At 40.9% G+C, this 18422-nt stretch overlaps 1 protein-coding gene across 1 annotated transcript in view; it reads left to right on the top strand.

The window, feature by feature from the left end:
• Positions 1-18422, top strand: part of LOC142485026 (coiled-coil domain-containing protein 73-like) — a 61537-nt gene that overhangs the window by 40913 nt on the left and 2202 nt on the right. Inside the window, exons 8-17 of the mRNA XM_075584258.1 lie at positions 946-1081; positions 2581-2660; positions 7700-7828; positions 8013-8072; positions 8462-8566; positions 12083-12193; positions 13402-13542; positions 14045-14252; positions 15145-16704; positions 17826-17956. Of these exons, the coding sequence (XP_075440373.1) occupies positions 946-1081; positions 2581-2660; positions 7700-7828; positions 8013-8072; positions 8462-8566; positions 12083-12193; positions 13402-13542; positions 14045-14252; positions 15145-16704; positions 17826-17956 (2661 nt within the window). The remainder of the gene's footprint in view (positions 1-945; positions 1082-2580; positions 2661-7699; positions 7829-8012; positions 8073-8461; positions 8567-12082; positions 12194-13401; positions 13543-14044; positions 14253-15144; positions 16705-17825; positions 17957-18422) is intronic.

Below are 18422 nucleotides of genomic sequence, written 5' to 3'. Positions count from 1 at the left end.
TTAGAACTACATTACCAGAAAGACTAACCCATTTCCTAGATGTTGTAATTACTCTAAGTATTCTATTACTGATTTTATTATGTAATTAAAGATTTGTAAATGAGAACAGAGTTAGGGAAATTCTCAGACTGAGTAGCTGGAAGTAATTTTAAAATAGTTGTTATTTCTTAACTTATTATGATATTCCATTTATTCTTCTGTGTTTAATTTCATACCTTATAAAACATGAAAAATGTGTATTGTATATTCTATCTTGCTCGTGTTATCTTGCCCATTTCTTTTGATTACTGTCACCTTTTATTACTTGCTGATGTTTATGCATGTATAGCACTTTAAGCCTATGAAAGTGGAGTACAAGAGAAATAAAATATATTTTCTTTAATGAAAATGTAATAGAAAATGGTGAGTGGTGCATATTAAGTATTGGAGTAAAGGGAATTAAAATTAGATCGTAGAGTTATTTTTCAAGATCGGAATATAAAAATAAATGAAATTGTTGTGTAGTAAGGTTAGAGAGGGTGAATGTGCTCACTTTCTTCACTGTGGTTGGAGTACTTTGTGTTTATTTTTTTAATTCAGTATGCGTTTCCTTATTTAAAATGTGTCAATGTCCCTTGACTGATACATATTTTGAGCAGGAAATACGTGTATGTTTATAAGTCATCTTAGAATCTAAATAATGCTGCAGTACTGTGTGCACCTTTTAAACGTTGGTATACATATTAATACCCTTTTGATCCAGTTACCAAGTTTTCAACTTTAGTGCTAGGTTAGCTGCAAGTTATGATACATTTGAATGGTCCAACATTTTCATAGGTGTAGATAAGCTTCAGAAATGTCACATTTTTTGATATTTTACACATTTGTTGTCTTTTATCAAAGATTCGGTTGGTTTCTTCATTAAAGTATCATTACTCAGCTTAGTTTTATTTTTCTCCCAAACAGGAGCAGAAAGCGCAATTGCATATGTTAGCTAAGGAGGACCACATGAAACAGCTAAGTGAAGTTGAGAAATGCTATACAAGTATCACACGTCAATTTGGAATGGTAAAAGAAGCGCATGAAAAACTCCAACAAAATGGTAACTATATGGGCACGATTCAGCAAAATACATAATGTTGCTTTGTACAAACCAAGTGTGTTTATTATCTAAACACCATATCGTACTACAGTGTATCACTGTAACGGTGATGATACATTTCCTAAAGCTACGTACACTCCCACTAAGCGATATTCTGAAGAAAGACTGTCTGCTTTTATACATTTACTTACAAAGAATAGCCCCAGGAGCTAAGTATTAAGCAGTAGGCTGAATTATTTAGTCTTGGAGTATATCAATGATTTATACATTTTATAGAAGTTTCAGTGTGCAGAAAAGGCCTGGGATATTTTTGTCATTAACAGATGGGAAAATATGATGCAAAATAAGGTAAACATTTATACATTCTATTCTGACATGTGCCTCAAGTTACACCTCCAAACACCTCTCATTATTCCTTCCAACCACACTCTATGTTGCTTTCTGAAGCAAATGGCTTTTCTGAAGCAAAAGTAGGCCCTCCCCCCCCCCCCCCCAAAAAAAATACATAGACATTAGGACTTGCATATATTAAAATCTAAGGGTCCGAAGAGGAAGTTTCTGTCGGATTTTTCACAAAAAGATTTTTTTTTAAACTGCCGAAGCTCTTTTGGGATATATATATATGAAATGTATGACTCAACGTTTCGGTCCCCACTGGGACCTTTCTCAAGAGCCAGTGGGGACCGAAACGTTGAGTCAATATAGGAGTACCTGTCCCTTTTTTCCCTTTTCTGTATCTTTTTGGACAGTATGCACCCTCCCTTTACCGCTGGACACTCAGCTGCCAGCTATTTCGCCAATTTACTTAAGGTAAATTTACTTAAGGGGTTTAGTGGTTAGCGTAGGGGTTAACGATAGGGGTTAACGATAGGGGTTTTAGGGTAAGGGGTTAGGTTTTCAGGGTAGTGAAGTAGGGTAAGGGGTTTAGGTTAAAGCCTTAGGGTAGGGGATATGGGTAAGGGGTTTAGGTTAAATGCTTAGGGTAGGGAATTAGGGTAAGGGGTTTAGGTTAAAGCCTTAGGGTAGGGGATATGGGTAAGGGGTTTAGGATAAAGGCTTAGGGTAAGTGGTTTAGGCTAAAGGCTTAGGGTGGGTAAGGGGTTTAGGGTAAGGGGTTAAGGTTTTTAGGGTAGGGGGTAGTGTTATTATTAGGAGTTAAGATTAGGAGGTTTTAAGGTAAAAGTTAAGGTTTGGGGCTTCGCTTGGGGCAAAACAGCCGGTGGAGAGATGTCTCTACGGCAAGGTGAGTAGCGGCTACACACCACAACCAAATGTCCTAGACCATAGAATGTAGGCCTAAGTGCCACATTTAGCATCTTTATAACAACAATACGCCCCATCATAGTAGCCCTTGATGACCAGAACAGAAAACGTCAAGAATACATATTTATGGAAACTGTAATAATTTGGAACTGCTAACCATATGTTGTGAGTTAAACCCTACGCATCTTAAATACCTTCTATAATTTCTAATAATTTGTGGTGCATTATGCTTAAAGTACAGGAAGCAATGCAACAGAATACAAAATTGAGGGCTGAAAACACAGAAAGGAGGTCCGAGTCTGATCGTCTTAATGAGGTATGTTTACACTAAGTAACCTTTACAGAGCATGTAGGAGCACTGCATACATGGACTATTAAACCTTAGGCCTAGTAGCCGCGCGTGACAGAGCTCATGGCGTGTCAGAAGCGACAGGCTCGGACGATTGCTAAACATAGTGGTTCAGGCGATGGGGAGGCATGGCGGAGGTGTGGCCGTGATCTCACAGAGCTGGTTCGGCCTCATTGGCTGAACTGCTCAAGTGACGCGGCCGTAGTTTGAAAAGACAACATTTTTTTTGTCTTTCCAAAACGCCATCGCGCCTCATCGTGTACACGGTCACGGTGCACACTATGGGCGGCATCATAGGATTGAGGTTTGTTCGCGCGTCGCGGTTACTATAAACGTGGCTTTAAGTTAAACAATTGTGAAACAATTTCTTCAATCATGTAAACTATCTATGACGTTATTCCAATATTGAAGAAAATAAAGATAGTTGAGTATTCATCAATCCGTTGATTCATCTATTGAATTTACAGTAAGGTATTTTGGGAATGTAAAAGATGGAAAGGCTTGAATAATTATTTCTGTGAAAGAGCCTTCTTTAGTACGGACGTCTCTGAACTTGTGATTCAGGGTCTGTATGAGCTTGTGAATTGTTGAACTGGATTTCACATCTTAATATATAAAATCGAATGGTTAGTGCTATCTGCGGTGAATCTGATTGGTCCTCAGCCTCTGGCCAATCAGATTGGTGGCTCTGACGTCACCCAACTGCCACTCTCTTCCCCCTCGGACACACACACACACACACACTCTCTTTCCCCCCCCCATCACACTCACCTCCCTCCCCGGCGCTCACTCACCTCCTTCCCCGGCGCTCACTCACCTCCCTCCCCGGCGCTCACTCACCTCCCTCCCCGGCGCTCACTCACCTCCCTCCCCGGCGCTCACTTCCCTTCCTCCCCGGCAGGGGGACAGGCAGTGGGCAGGCAGCCTCCGGAAGGACCCCTGCTCCCCGGCGCTCAACCACTTCCCCCCACCGCCCAGAGCACGCTCTCTTCGGCTCACCCCCCACCCCCACCCCCACACGCCGCTACCCCAGTCAACATCCCTGAGGAGCAGGAGGAGGGCGGAAGGGAGTTGCGGCCGCGCAATAGCTCCTTTGTGCCACCGGGAGTGAACCACTGGCAGGCCGAGGAGTGCGGCATTCTGCCAGGTGAGGAAATGCAGGGGGAGGAATCCATGCCTTTTACGCCCCCCCCTGCCTTTGACGCCCCCCCCCCTGCCTTTGACGCCCCACCTGCCTTTGACGCCCCCCCCTGCCTTTGATGCCCCCCCCCCTGCCTTTGATGCTCCCCCCCCTGCCTTTGATGCCCCCCCCTGCCTTTGATGCCCCCCCTCTGCCTTTGACGCCCCCCCTGCCTTTGACGCCCCCACCCTGCCTTTGACGCCCCCCCCCCGCCTTTAACGCCCCCACCTGACTTTGACGACCCCCCCTGCCTTTGACGCCCCCCCGCCTTTAACGCCCCCCCCTGCCTTTGACGCCCCCCCTGCCTTTGACGCCTCCCCCCATGCCTTTGACGCCCCCACTGCCTTTGACGCCCCCCCTGCCTTTGACGCACCCCCTGCCTTTGACGCCCCCACCCTGCCTTTGACGCCCCCCCCGCCTTTAACGCCCCCACCTGCCTTTGACGCCCCCCCTGCCTTTGACGCCCCCCCTGCCTTTGACGCCCCCCCCTGCCTTTGACGCCCCCACCCTGCCTTTGATGCCCCCACCCTGCCTTTGATGCCCCCCCGCCTTTAATGCCCCCACCTGCCTTTGATGCCCCCCTGCCTTTGACGCCCCCCCTGCCTTTGACGCCCCCCCTGCCTTTGACGCCCCCCCTGCCTTTGATGCCCCCCCTGCCTTTGACGCCTCCCCCCCTGCCTTTGATGCCCCCCCCTGCCTTTGACGCCCCCCCTGCCTTTGACGCCCTCCCCTGCCTTTGACGTGCCCCCCCTGCCTTTGACGTGCCCCCCCTGCCTTTGATGCCCCCCTGCCTTTGATGCCCCCCCTGCCTTTGATGCCCCCCCTGCCTTTGATGCCCCCCCTGCCTTTGACCCCCCCTGCCTTTGATGCCCCCCCCTGTCTTTGACGCCCCCCCATTGCCTTTGACGCCCACCCCCCTGCCTTTCACCTGCCCCCCCCTGCCTTTCACCGCCCCCTCCCTGCCTTTCACGCCCCCCCTGTCCCCTCCCTGCCTTTCACACCCCCCGTCCCCTCCCTGCCTCCGGGCAACGCCGGGTATATCAGCTAGTTACTAAATGAAACAAGATTGATCTAAATGTTCTTATGTATTAATTATTTTCTTCTATGAGCTTTGTTATATGCTCTTTGTTCCACATTAAAAAAAAATCGGTAGAGTGTGATTTGGCTCTGCTTTTTTTTTAAATAAATTGTGAAAAAGCGGCAAAATGCAAATTAGCATGCAAACATTCTCAAATATAAGTATTTATTACATATTCAATAGGCTCCAAAGAGAATTTTTTAGCTATGTGAACTGTTCGATTATCACTAAACTTGTTTCGGCAGCTTCCCTTAGGCGAAAACACTTTAAAAATAGTGGAAAAGAACTTTAAATGTGGAAATGTTTCATTAATGTTGAAAAATGACGGGAATACTGTGTACCAAATACAGTACTGAATAACAAACAGAAGATGTAGTTGGATTACCTCTGTTCTTGATAAAAAATAATCTGTTGTTATTTTGTAAGTAATACTCTTAAGCAGCAGTCCTGCTGTGTGAACCCCCGTTTATTGTTACAGGATAGCAACCAAGGGGTCTCCAGAACTGAGCCACGCTATTTTCAGCTCTAGAACCCCTGGTTTCCGAGGTAAAGGTACCAGTATCACTTCCTGGTCTTGTGCTGTCCGCCCAATAGGAAGCAGCAACGGATGACGCAATCGATTTTAAACAGCCATTTTGTTTCCCTTCACCGTATCTCTGTAACCGGGGAATCACCGGAGCTGCAAATAGTGCAGTTCAGCTGTGGGGACTCCCCGAATTTCCCATCCTTTAAAAGAAAAGGGGACTGGGGTAAACCTCTCCCCCTCCCCCCGAAAAACGAGCAGCCATGATTGCTATTTTCAATGTTGTTTATGTTCAAGTTAGACCTTTTTTTTATCACTTACATAGAAAAAAGTGTATTACTTACACATTCGTGTACAAAGGTAATGTTAGTAAGTGTAGTTTGAACAAAATTGTGTTTATACATTTCAGCCATTGGATTATCTTCATTTTTCTTTATATCATTATTTGATTTTGTCCAGAACAGTTGAGCCACAGGTCTGTGATAAGGCGGAATTCCAGTTTTGTGGAGAAAAGTTAAACAGACCAAACTTAGTGGCTAGATAAAACTATTACTACACTAAATGCTTGGTTTACCACTATGGCATTATGAAGAATTCTTGATACTATCGTCAAACAGCATTCATAACCTCTGCTATTTGTCTGGATGAACGTCAGAGCACTCAAGGAGAGAGAGATATTAAACAGACTACCCCTGTGAGAGAAAGGAGAGGGGTGAGGGAGAAAGGGCACAATATTTCTGTCTGTAGAATCTATTCGTTATTTAATGAGATGAAAACATCATCTGTCCTAGAATCTTTTCATGAACTTTTCAAAATGATGTCCTTTTGATCCATGCTGGATACGAAACAGTCATTTCAATAAATATATTGGGTATACAGTCATAATAAAATCAGGTTATTGTTTAATATGGATTTGTGACATTAAATCGTGTATTAACTGACAAATTCTCTGAGGTAAATTAATGAGTACAAATCTAATCAATCCCAAAGAAAACATGGAAAACTAACAAATATATTTAAGTAAAGAAAACTCTAGGTTGGATTTTTTTCCTTTTTTTACATAAAGTACATTTCTTTATTTTTCCATGTTTTTTTTTCAAGATTTGGATGAGTATTTTTCAGTGTTGTGTAGATGCCACTAGCCAATCTGACAGTGCAGCCACACAGAGGCTAAAAAGTAGAAGGTAGCATACAACTAATTTGAAAATGTAGTCCAAAAACTTTGCAGGACAAAAGAATTAAAAAGCCAGCCGAGGCTCAATGTTCACAGCATGAAAAAAGACAGTGGGGTTATGTAGAAAACGTTGCTATAAGGGATTTTGTCGTCAAACACACACAAAATAATACTATGTTACTGTGTCTCAATGCGCCAATGTATAAAACCAATTTTTATTATGTGCTGTGTGTGCGTCAACACCTTTTTCACATACACATAATGATGGTGAGGGTGCAGCCAGAGGCGGAGTTTGGATGTTGTCTGTAGTGCACACATGTAAATAATATGTTATATTAAACTACAAGCAAACGCCACAATTGTGCGCCATAAATGCATCAAAATAGTCCATCAAGTGTCTCTTAGCATAAAATATAATTCCAGAAACATTTCTTAGTGTATCCATGCTGTATGTATGAACATAATGCTCTGTTGACGCTTCAGTCTGCAATTTTTCCCATTAAAGAACTATGCATTTGATTGTTATTCATGTAAACGTATCCATTCAATATCTTTGAAATTAGGTTTCATTAGGGCTTGCTTTGTATATATATTTTAGCATGACACACACCATAACAGTGCTAATAAAACGTGAGCCAAATGTAAGAACACAAATAATGACATACCAACATATACCGCTAATGGTGAATACATTATTTTTACAACACAATGTGCTCTTTCAATCTGTTTGGAAAATACACGTTTTTATACAAAGCTCCCAGTTATCACTCCCGAGCAATCACGTGATGGCTTCCTGTTTCCGTTGATGTAAGGGGAAGGGTCCTCTCCTTCCGTTTAGTTTGCGGTCGCCACGTCTGTGCAGTTCTGATCACGAATGCTTCCCCGAGAGCCAGCAGAACCCTGATAAATTGCAACATACATCATAGGGGCCTTGATGAGTACATTATACGTCTATAGGACACTGAACGTACAACGCAATGAAAGTTTTAATTCTGGTACACCGTTCCTGAAATTTTAGATAAAAAATAATTCTAGTTTCTTTTCTTTCAAGGAAGTAAAGAAATTGACTTTGGACTTGATAAGGGCCAATGTGGCATGTCAGCAGATGGCAGGCGAAGAGAACATCAGCCTTGTTGAAAAAGACCAGCAGCTGATGGAGCTACAGCAAAAACTTCATATGGTAAGTTTCGAAATGTCTATTCATTATACTATCACAGGAGCATCACTCTCAGTAGATTTCAATGCATTTAATGTTACGAGTCATCATGGGTATAGTTCTCATATTTCTGCTATGATGAACACTGCAGGTGGATTATTTAAAAGTACGTTGTGTCGCTTTTGTTTCCCGTTATGTCATTGTCAAGGAAACGGAAATCAACAAAAAGCTTTATGAAGTAAATCTCAATACCACAGAGGAGAAGCAGGTAATAGTCCCATACTTTTCGGATATGTAGTCATTTTCTCAAGTCACAAGTTTACGAAATACATAAAGAGCCTTTCTGCAAACCATACTCTTGCATTGTGCCAAGTCAATGTTTTCATTGAGCTTCTAGTTGTAATGCTCATTTTCGCTAATGTTTTGATGTTACCAACTTTAAGAATATAGTTTTTTTCCCCCAAGGATAAGTAATAGAACCCTATACTGCAATTTAACTCCAATATTCCTTATAAAGGTGCCACCTCGAGGTAAAAACTAGTGCAGTTTAGTCAATGAGGGATTAATTATATAGCACACTAGGGTATGTCTCCTCTATTGTGTAAATTATTGTGAAATTTGAATGCCTTAAAAGTCTTAATTTTGCTCCTTTGTTAGGAGGTTATGAGATCTTTGCATCATGTGCAAGAGCTACTTCAACGACACACTCAAACCATCCTACATGTGGAAAGTCAGCTGACTACACTCAAAGAGGAACATCAGGTCATATTCCTTATTATTACCCCATGCCACAGCGATGACTTTAGATAATGTGTTTGGAGCACAGACTTTATCTGTCTCCTACAATAATTAACTAATCTTGCACATAAGGATTGGTAAAACATGCATGCCAACTTTAATCCAGTTTCATAAAGTGCACAATTACAGTGGTGGGAAAAAGTTTGTGAACCTCAATGATAATTACGGACATGCCATAGTTTTTCCATGATAACCTGCTTGAATCAAAACCAGTCTTTTCTTAAATATCTAATAGGGTTTATATTAACCAATTCCATGACTTTTGAAGCAAAATTATGTATGAATTTGACAAACAATGAGTAATTAAGAGTCAGGGTATGTGCAAAAGTAAGTGAAACCCTGGTTTTATCAGCTAAATTAAAGGGGATAATTAGAATCAGGTGTTTAAATAATTAGGTAGATCTTAAGGTGTGAGTTTTGGAGCCCCACCCTATACAAGGATCAGAAACTTTGTGAGTTTGGTCTTTACCATACAGGTGTGTGGAAACACGTCATGCCACGATCAAAAGCAATCTCTTAGGACCTCAGAAAAGCCGTTATAGATGCTCATCAGTCTAGAAAGGGTGAACACAACCATTTCTAAGGATTTGGGGTTCCAACAATCCACTGTCAGACAAATGGAGAAAGTTCAAGACCACAGTCACTACCCAGGAGCGGTTGTCCTACCAAAATCTCTCCAAGAACAAACAGGCAAATCATCCAGATCACAAAGAACTCCAGAGTAATATCCAAGGATCTGGAGGCCACTCTCGTCTTGGCTAATGTGAGTGTTCATGACTCAACTATCAGAAAAACACGAAACAAGAATGGCGTTCATGGAAGGATAGCCAGAAGGAAACCATTGCTCTCTAAAAAGAACATTGCTGCCTGTCTGAAGTTCACCAAAGAGCACATAGATGATCCACAAGACTTCTGGAACAATGTTCTCTGGACAGACGAGTGAAAGATAGAACTTTTTGGTCTCAATGAGAAATGTTATATTTGGCGAAAACCAAAACTGCGTTTGAACAGAAGAACCTCATTCCAACTGTCATGCATGGTGGTGGGAGCGTGATGGTTTGGGGCTGCTTTGCTGCTTCAGGAGCTGGATGGCTTGCCATCATTGACACAACCATGAATTCTGCATTGTAGCAGAAGATTCTGAAGGTCAATGTCAGGCCATCTGTCCGTGAGCTGAAGCGAAAGTGGGTCATGCAGCAAGACAATGATCCTAAACATACAAGCAGATCTACAAAAGAATGGCTGCAGAAGAAGAAGTTCTGCGTTTTAGAATGGCTTAGTCAAACTCTGGAGCTAAACACCATTGAAATGTTGAGGCAGGACCTGAAGCGAGCTGTCCATGTAAGGAAGCCCTGAAATGAGTTGAAGCAGGTCTGTAAGGAGAAATACAGTACAACAGGGCCCCGGGTATACGGCGGGTTCCGTTCCAGGGGTCTGCCGTATAGTGAAAATCGGCGGAAATCGGATCCGGCGATTTTCAGTTCTGCGCATGCGCAAACCGGCATTTTCGCCATTCTGCGCATGCGCGACCTATGATCTGTGCGTGCAAACTACGATATGCGCGCGCAAACTACAATATGTACGCGCACACTGCGGTCTGCGCATGTGCGCCGGGCGCAACCGCCCGTTCGGCACATGCGCGACTTAGGATCCAACAGGGCTACCCCCTTCTCGGTGCCACCGTATCGCCGAAAAGCGGAGCACCGAGAAGCGGGGCCCTGCTGTAGGCCAAAATTCCTCAAAGCCGATGTGAGAGACTGACCAGCAGTTACAGGAAATGCTTAGTTTAAATAATTGCTGCTCAAGGGGGCGCCACCAGGTTCTGAATCTAAAGGTTCACATACTTTTTCCACACATGGATATTGAATATTTAATCATTTGTGGATAAATAAATGTTGAAAAAGTATCATGTTTTTGTGTAATTTGTTTGATCAAGTTATCTTTATCTATTATTAGGACTAATATTTTAGGTTTGAAATATGTGAAAATCCTAAGTGGTTCACAAACGTTTTCTCGTCACTGTATATACATTTGGCTATAGAAACTTGGGCACATTATACAGATAAAAGAGTAAAGACAGACGGATAAAAGGGGTACCTGTCGAAGGGATGTTCATTCCACCCCAAAAGTTGTGTTTTTCTGTTCTTTGTGCATCTATATTGAGGTCAATACATTAGGCACCAAGCTAGTAAAATGGCACAACCCTTATGCATCTTAAATTGCGGGCGTTCTGCTTGTGTTCTGGGACCTCTGTGCATTCGACATATTATACAGGTAGCTATCGAAGGTGTTATATACGATTGCCATTTTTAGGTCGAGTATTTTGGACAATACAATTTAACTATTACATTATGTAGCATTCCAATTAATCTGTTGATAAATTGTGATTTCCAAACAAAATTGCATTAAATGTATTTAATATACACATATATTGCTTTTCAAATTGAAATAAAGTATAGTTTTGAGCCAGCCTTGTGATTTTATTGCTTGTAACATTCTTCCCATGTAGTTCAGATGTTTCTAAAAGGATGCATTAACCAAAGGGTTTTTTAGACTTGCTGTAACAATTGTTAAATTTGAATCAAGAAATCGTCCAACAGTTTGTAGCCAAAAGGTAAAGAAGAGAGGAATGTGGTTACACATTATGATTTCATACTTGACTAGTTGCTCTGAAGTGGGTCCAAAAACAAAGCAAAGGCTCATAAATATAATTGATTCTTTTGTTACATGCATTGACATCTATTGTCTGCTAGCACTGTTTACATTTTGTAAAGGTTGGAATTAGTTCATTGTCATGGATTCAAGTCTTTCATCCTTCCCGCTGAAAAATATGATTAAGTAAAAATTCCAAAAGGACCTGAATGTGTGTGAACTGTTACTGTTGATTCATACAGAATTACGTCAATTTATCAACATGACAGCAAAGCTAGTGTTGAGTAAACGCAGAAATAATGTTGCTGCTTTGGCAGTGTTAAACTCATGTTGTACATCATAACAAAAACTTCTACTGAAGTGTGCTTTCACATTCAGTATCTTACAGGAAATAAATGTAAATAGCACAACTGAACATAGTGAAGCATCTATGTAAATAGTCTATATGGCACACCAAAATAATTATTACCTTATTTTTCCATTCTTGCCCTTATTCTAAGATTTCAATGTGCTACATTTCAGATTTCCCAGCTCTGCCTTCTATATTACCTTTTCAACACATTAAAACGTATGCAGTGAAACTGAGTAATGGCAAGTGTTTTTATACCCTTTTATAGCCATTTCTTTTCTATGCACTCCCCCGTTTCCTGTTAGCTAAACTTTAAGCACCTTTCTGTTAATTTATGAAAATTATTGTTGATGGCACATTATCCCTGATCTGTGTGGCACATCTAGCATGTTAGAAACAAAAGGTCCAAGCAACATAAAACACATCAAAATTCATTAATGTGGTATTGATTATTTTTTGGATAATTAATTTTATTGCAGACTCTTGGAAGAGATAATGAGCTTCAAAGGGCAAAGGCAAAAGAAAATGAAGAAAAGTTCCTTGCTCTCCAGAGACAGCACGAGACAGCATTGGGAACTTGGAAAAAACAAGTAGGCGTATCAGCATAAAGGTCTTAATCTTTGATGGGTCAACAAATACTGTGAAAATAGTCAAAGGCAATGTGTCATGTCTCTCTCAGCATCCTTCTTTAAAGATTGTTTATTCTTTGTGTGTTTTGTATAGATGCTCCTGGGTACATTGATTGACACACACACACACACACACACACACACACACACACACACACACACACACACACACACACACACACACACACACACACACACACACACACTTTTAAACATTACCTGTATGGGGGAGTGGGGAGGGGGGCCTCAGAGCAGTCGCACTGCTTTCTTACCACTGGGTGCTCTCGAATTCAGAAGATATCCGCTAGTTACAGATAGGAAAAATGGCCAATAGCTGCAGCGGATAATGAATGAGAGGATCTCTGCACATCACTACAATCGGCAGCCATTTTGATTTTTATAAACCGTGGGACTTTTGGTGATAAGAACCTTGGACTCAACTAAGAAACATAACGTATAGATTATTTTTCAGTTGTTGTCTCTCACGGTGAAAATATTTACATCAAAATGTTGATTGCCTGCTACTTTCAGTTTGGAAATCTTTTATGTGTATTGCAGGAAGAGGATAAACAAAAAAATGGCTGCAAACAAGGTGTTTCGGAGGGCAGATGGGGGGGGGGGCAAAACCCAAACTGACCCTTCGTCAGGTCTACCTTTCCCGTTGGGGCCATCTATTGTCTCTGCATGGAGGACTGAATAAGGCTGTGTCCCCACTGGCGCTGACCATGCTGTGCGCTTGCCGCTTTTACTTATTGCAGTCTTTATGTGGAAGTCCCCACTCACGCGGTGCACGCACGCTCACCAAAGCTTGGCACTTGAGCAGACAAAAAAATTGACTTTCAAGCGCGCTCAACTTGCCTGCAAGGCCCCCCCGTCCACGCTTGCAAAATAGGCAGGACACCCGGCGCTCATGCTTAGAGAGTTGGTGACGTCACCACTCCCAAGCATGAGCGCGGTCAGCGCCAGTGGGGACGCAGCCTTATTGCGTGGAGATATCGCGGAAGTGGTTAAATCCCTTGTTTGCAGTTGTTTTTCATTTAACCTGTATACTAACTAGGTGGTCATTGGGCAGGGCGACCATGGTCTAGCACAGGGAACCGAAAGGACACTACGAACGAAGGTTCTGAGATATCCTGCGAGTGTGCCGAGGTAACCTTCTTTTATTGCAGGAAGAGGACATGAATTTAGGGACGGATGCAATAAGAGATGAGTTGGAATCAATTAAGGAGGCATATAAACACCTCCAGCAAAGCCACAGTGAGCTGTCGTGTCAGATACGTCAAGATATAGAAAACGTTCAACTGATAAAGGTAAAGGTTTAGTTTAATCAAAATGGCTGCCAAATCTTGCAGGTCGGATGGGCCAATATGAAGCTGCATCATCATCATCATCATCACAGCAGGGATGACATTGCAGATTCCTATTGGACAACCATTTAAATGTCCAGTAAGTAGCACCAGCAACTAAATTGGTAAGTTTCCTGGTAACCAGAGGGTATCCGGATTTAAAAATACCATATCTGGAGCACCACCTTCAAATCATGTAAGAAAACCCAAATTGAAACTTTGCGGTACTGCTGCTGTGATATCATAGTCAGTGAGTCACTGCTGAAATATTGCATCATGCAAGGTTTTGGAAGATTTATTGTTTTGGTCTAAATAGTTATTTTAAATGATCAGTTGACCTTTTAAAATGTCACCAACTCTTAACTTTAAATAACAAGATGTCAGCTCATACCTTTTTTGTTATTGCTTTAAAATGCAAATTACTTGAGCTGTTTTAATTTCTAATGTACCTATTTTCTGTGCAAAGAATCAAGAGCATCAGAAAGTTAACGAGGAGGAAGGTAAACAGTGTGATATGGAATACGGTAAAGTTGAAAATAGACTTGTACATGATCCAGAGGTAAAAATGGCAGAACCAGATATGGAAGATTGTTCATTAGATGCTGCTATTGTCCAGGTGAATGGTAAAGAGATGCTAAGCAAAGAAGGAAACAACAAGGAAACGGTGTCTAACGGTCAGTAAAATAGGGTTTATAAATATCATTATTTTTTCCCCGCCTAACCTAATATATTACATGTGTAAGCCTAAAATTTAGTGTGTTTACGTTATGTACAATTAATGGAAATCAATAGCTGTTACAGGATCAATATAGGTCTTTTGACAAAAAATTGACAACGTACAGTAAACAAAAACAAGTGAACAATGAAGCTCAAAGTGTTTGTGCTATTTTGTATATCTAGTAGTATTCATTTATTTGCTAAAATGTTGTTTCTTGGTTGATGCGTAACACCGTATCGTACCAGACCCAGCAGTGCCTTGAATGAAAGGGAACGCCGGATCGCGTGTAATATACTCTGTCGGAATGAAGGCATCTGCTTGTATGTGAAAGTGAATGCCGGGGTTCATTTTTAATGAAACATAATAAATATTCACATGCCAAAAAATATATTGAAGCCCATGCCTATAAAAAAAATAAAATTTGGCAATGTTATTTTAGTATATGATTACCTATAATAATTATAATAGCATGTTCTTGTATAGCGCTTTACAGACATTTTGCAGACACAGGTCCCTGCCATGTGGAGCTTACAATCTATGTTTTTGGTGCCTGAGGCACAGGGAGATAAAGTGACTTGCCCAAGGTCACAAGGGGCTGACGCCGGGAACTGAACCAGGTTCCCCTGATTTAAAACTCAGTGCCACTCACTGAGCCACTCCTTCTTCCTATACCTCTTCAATGTGGTATATGGTGTTCACATCAGTGCTTCCAGAATAACAATGCATTGCAGTGACCCTTCAGCTATGGAGTAAACCAGTTGTGTGTTTGCAGTATGTGAAGTTTGATTACTTAAAGCTTTATTGTAATGTTTCCTTAATTCAACATGTCAACTGTATTTTAAATGCAGATGTAAATGGGCTTCAAAATGTTTACAATGTAAGAGATAAGACAAGTCTTTGTGAAGAGCAGAAACACGAGTCCAACTTAAGTAGAGAGACAGCTAACTTTGTAACTGCTCAAGAAAATGGAAAACAAACATGTAAGGAAAAATGCAGTGAAGATATCCCAGTTGACAGCGCATGTTTGAATAAAAACGATGCATGTGAAGAAATATATTCTCAATGCAGTGCTGGTATACCAGCACAAATCTTTGTGGAATCAGAGAAGATGCTGCTAGACAATAATAAACCATCGGCTGTCTGCAGCGGAGATGCAAGTCAGCAGACAGACTCCAACAGTCATAAATTTGGAGATGCTACAAGTAAAGTAGTTTATAATATACATGATAAGGCAGACACTACAGAGCACGACAAAGGTGTCTTAATAAATGAGCCACACAAGCAAGAATCCAAATTGTTTCCTGAAACTAGAGAAAGACTAATAAACAAGCACATCTCAGATAAAGAGAATTCTACAGCTGGAAGCAACACTGCCTGTCTGGCCCAGGCTGCAAGCAGCTATCACAGCCATGTCCAGAAATGTAGCACACTGGAGTTCAATACAGTTTCTTCCTATAATGATCAAAATAAACAATATAAAACAGAACAAATACAGCTGGTAAAAGAAAACCCTACTGGATTATGTACGAATTTGCCTCCATATAAACAGACTTTTACAGATGAGCAAAATGCAATCACCGTTGATGAGGCAGACAAATCCAGTGAAAAACGTACAATCGTCAGTACTTTTATTACAGATTGTAAAGATTCTTCTAATTTTCCTGATGTGTCTTGTGATACAACTAATAACACTACCTGTAAAAAGGGAATGGAGAGCAAAGCCTTCAATCCAAAGCAAGGCTCTTCTGCATTTCCAATGTCGATTAGTCCTAGTTATGACAGTGAAGAATTACGTAAAAGTATATATTTGCAAGTCGTACCAACAGCAGACGGTCAGGATTCTCGGAAATTAGAAAACTATAAAAATGTGGCTGGTACAACAGTTAACATATCACATGTAGACTTGGAAAAAACAAATCCATCAGAGAATGAGAATTCAGACACAGGTAGGCGAAATCCAAGCGATATAAACCAAACAGAATTATACGTTGAAGGACACAAAGTCAGTGGTAGTCAGATGTTGAAACAAACCAATGAACAGTTAAATGTGAAAACAGACAATTTTTATGTTCAGAAAGAAGCCAAGGAGCCCTTTATCTATAAACCTAAAGAAAACAGAAAAGCAGCAGCATTGGAGGAGTCTTGTCCAACACTACTCACGTTATCTGGTAGTAAACAAAACATAAGCGCTAATACAGAATCAGATTCTGAAACATTGAATGGTAAAGAGATAATAGATGTATGTGGTAAGCTTCTAGCAAGAGTAAATAGAAGTGACACTCAAACTGTAAAAGTCTTCATGGATAAACTACCCTTTACTCCAAAAGACATACATGAATACCCATCGGAAATCAAACCTTTTTTGCCTAACGTGATTTATCAAAATGTATGCACCAAAGCAGAACAAGGTAAGATGGATAATCCTCGAGTTATAATTGGTTATTCCTATACGATTCAATCATGTAGTGGCTTAAAGCAGTAATTATCGCCTCTCCCATTTACTTTTATATAAACCAAGGAGTTCTTTGCAGTAGAACAGCAGCATTCACACCATGATTACCAAGATTTTTTTTTTTTTTTTTACTTTTGCCAGTATTTGCAAAGAAAGAAAAAATATAATTGCGGGGGTCACCCAACTCGGGAGGTGCAATGTCATCTCATGATGATGTCACAGCTTTCTGCTGGCCACCCGAGTGAGGCTTACCCCAGTGACCATATTGTTTCTCCCAGGCAAGAATTAGTGCAGAGGAATTTAAATATCAAACATTTCAGGAAAGAGGGGTGGGGATCCCCATAGCCTAGCGTGCCATGGTTCAGCTGCAGGGGACTGCTGTTTAAATAATTTAAAAAAAGAAATAATTACCAAATATATTTAGAAAATACACATGCACCCTAGATTTCTGCTTTAAAGCTGCAGGCCAAGCAATAGCCTACATGTTTGTTTAAATAAATCAGTTCTGTACTATGAGAAAATATTTGTAACATTTTATTTTTAAATAACTCTGAATTACATTTTTAATGTATTATAATGTAACAAAGCATTTTTTGTTTTTATAGCAGCCATTTACAAAGTCACATCCCCTGCCTCTTCTGAAACAGGCTCTGGCACACCCCTGTTTGAGGCCCTTTCTCTAGCAGTGCACCAATTGTATCTAGTGACTGTCAGGTCACATGATCGTCCCCACAGAACTTTGTCATATTAATATGCAAATGCATTCCACTGACTGCAGGATACTCCTCTGCAGTCTTTTAGGAGAACCCGAGCCGCATCAATCACAAGAGAACGGATCGATCAGCAACTCAGTTAATTATCAGCGTGGATTGTATTGATGCACATATTAAGAGGGAATTTTTTTTTTTTTTTTTTTTTTTAACTCTTCAAAGGCTTCTGAAGATCCCGTGTGAAAGGCATTCAGAAAATAGATTCAGCTAAAGTGTTTTTTTATTTGAGGAAAAACAGAAGTTTTATTTCATGAATTTTAGTAGCCAGGGAATATACTAATGTTCCCATTTCCGGTTTGTCAATCAGGTTCCATCAATATGACACAAGTGGCTGACATCTTGACTGCGCAGAACCATCCAGTCCCCGAGAGAGATCACAGTGCAGAATGGAATGCAGTGGCTCAGACATTACAGAATTCCTCTTTTCCAAAAGAACAAGTAAGTCAATGCAAAAAAATACTGCTGAATAGATTGTGAGTGAAAGTACGTCATTGATATGGACAAGCCAGTACGCAGCTGGATGCTTTAAGACTTGGAGGATCCCAGAACACGAACACCACGGCCCCGTTTTTCTCAATTATGGCCGACACAAACAGCAGGAAGAGACCTGCTAGGGATAAATAAGGCAGGTTCTATCTGGCTAGTTTTGGTAAAAGGATTGTGGTTCATTTTGTAGAGTAGATTTAAAATGTATTTCATACAATTTCTATAGACCAAGGGACCATAGTGCGATAGTGAAGGTGTGAAAATGCTCAATTACAGAGACAGAAATCAAACCATGCATATCTCCAAAACATTAGGCAGCGTTTCATGCAGCTCAAATTTTTTTTTTTTAGTTTGTTTTTTTCTCTTGCCCCAGTCCTGAAGACTTTTGCAATTAGCAAGTGCTAAAATGTGATTTTAT

Source organism: Ascaphus truei, unplaced genomic scaffold (assembly GCF_040206685.1).
Source record: "Ascaphus truei isolate aAscTru1 unplaced genomic scaffold, aAscTru1.hap1 HAP1_SCAFFOLD_514, whole genome shotgun sequence".
In the NCBI taxonomy this organism is placed as follows: domain Eukaryota; kingdom Metazoa; phylum Chordata; class Amphibia; order Anura; family Ascaphidae; genus Ascaphus; species Ascaphus truei.
This window is presented reverse-complemented; position numbering and strand designations above follow the sequence as displayed.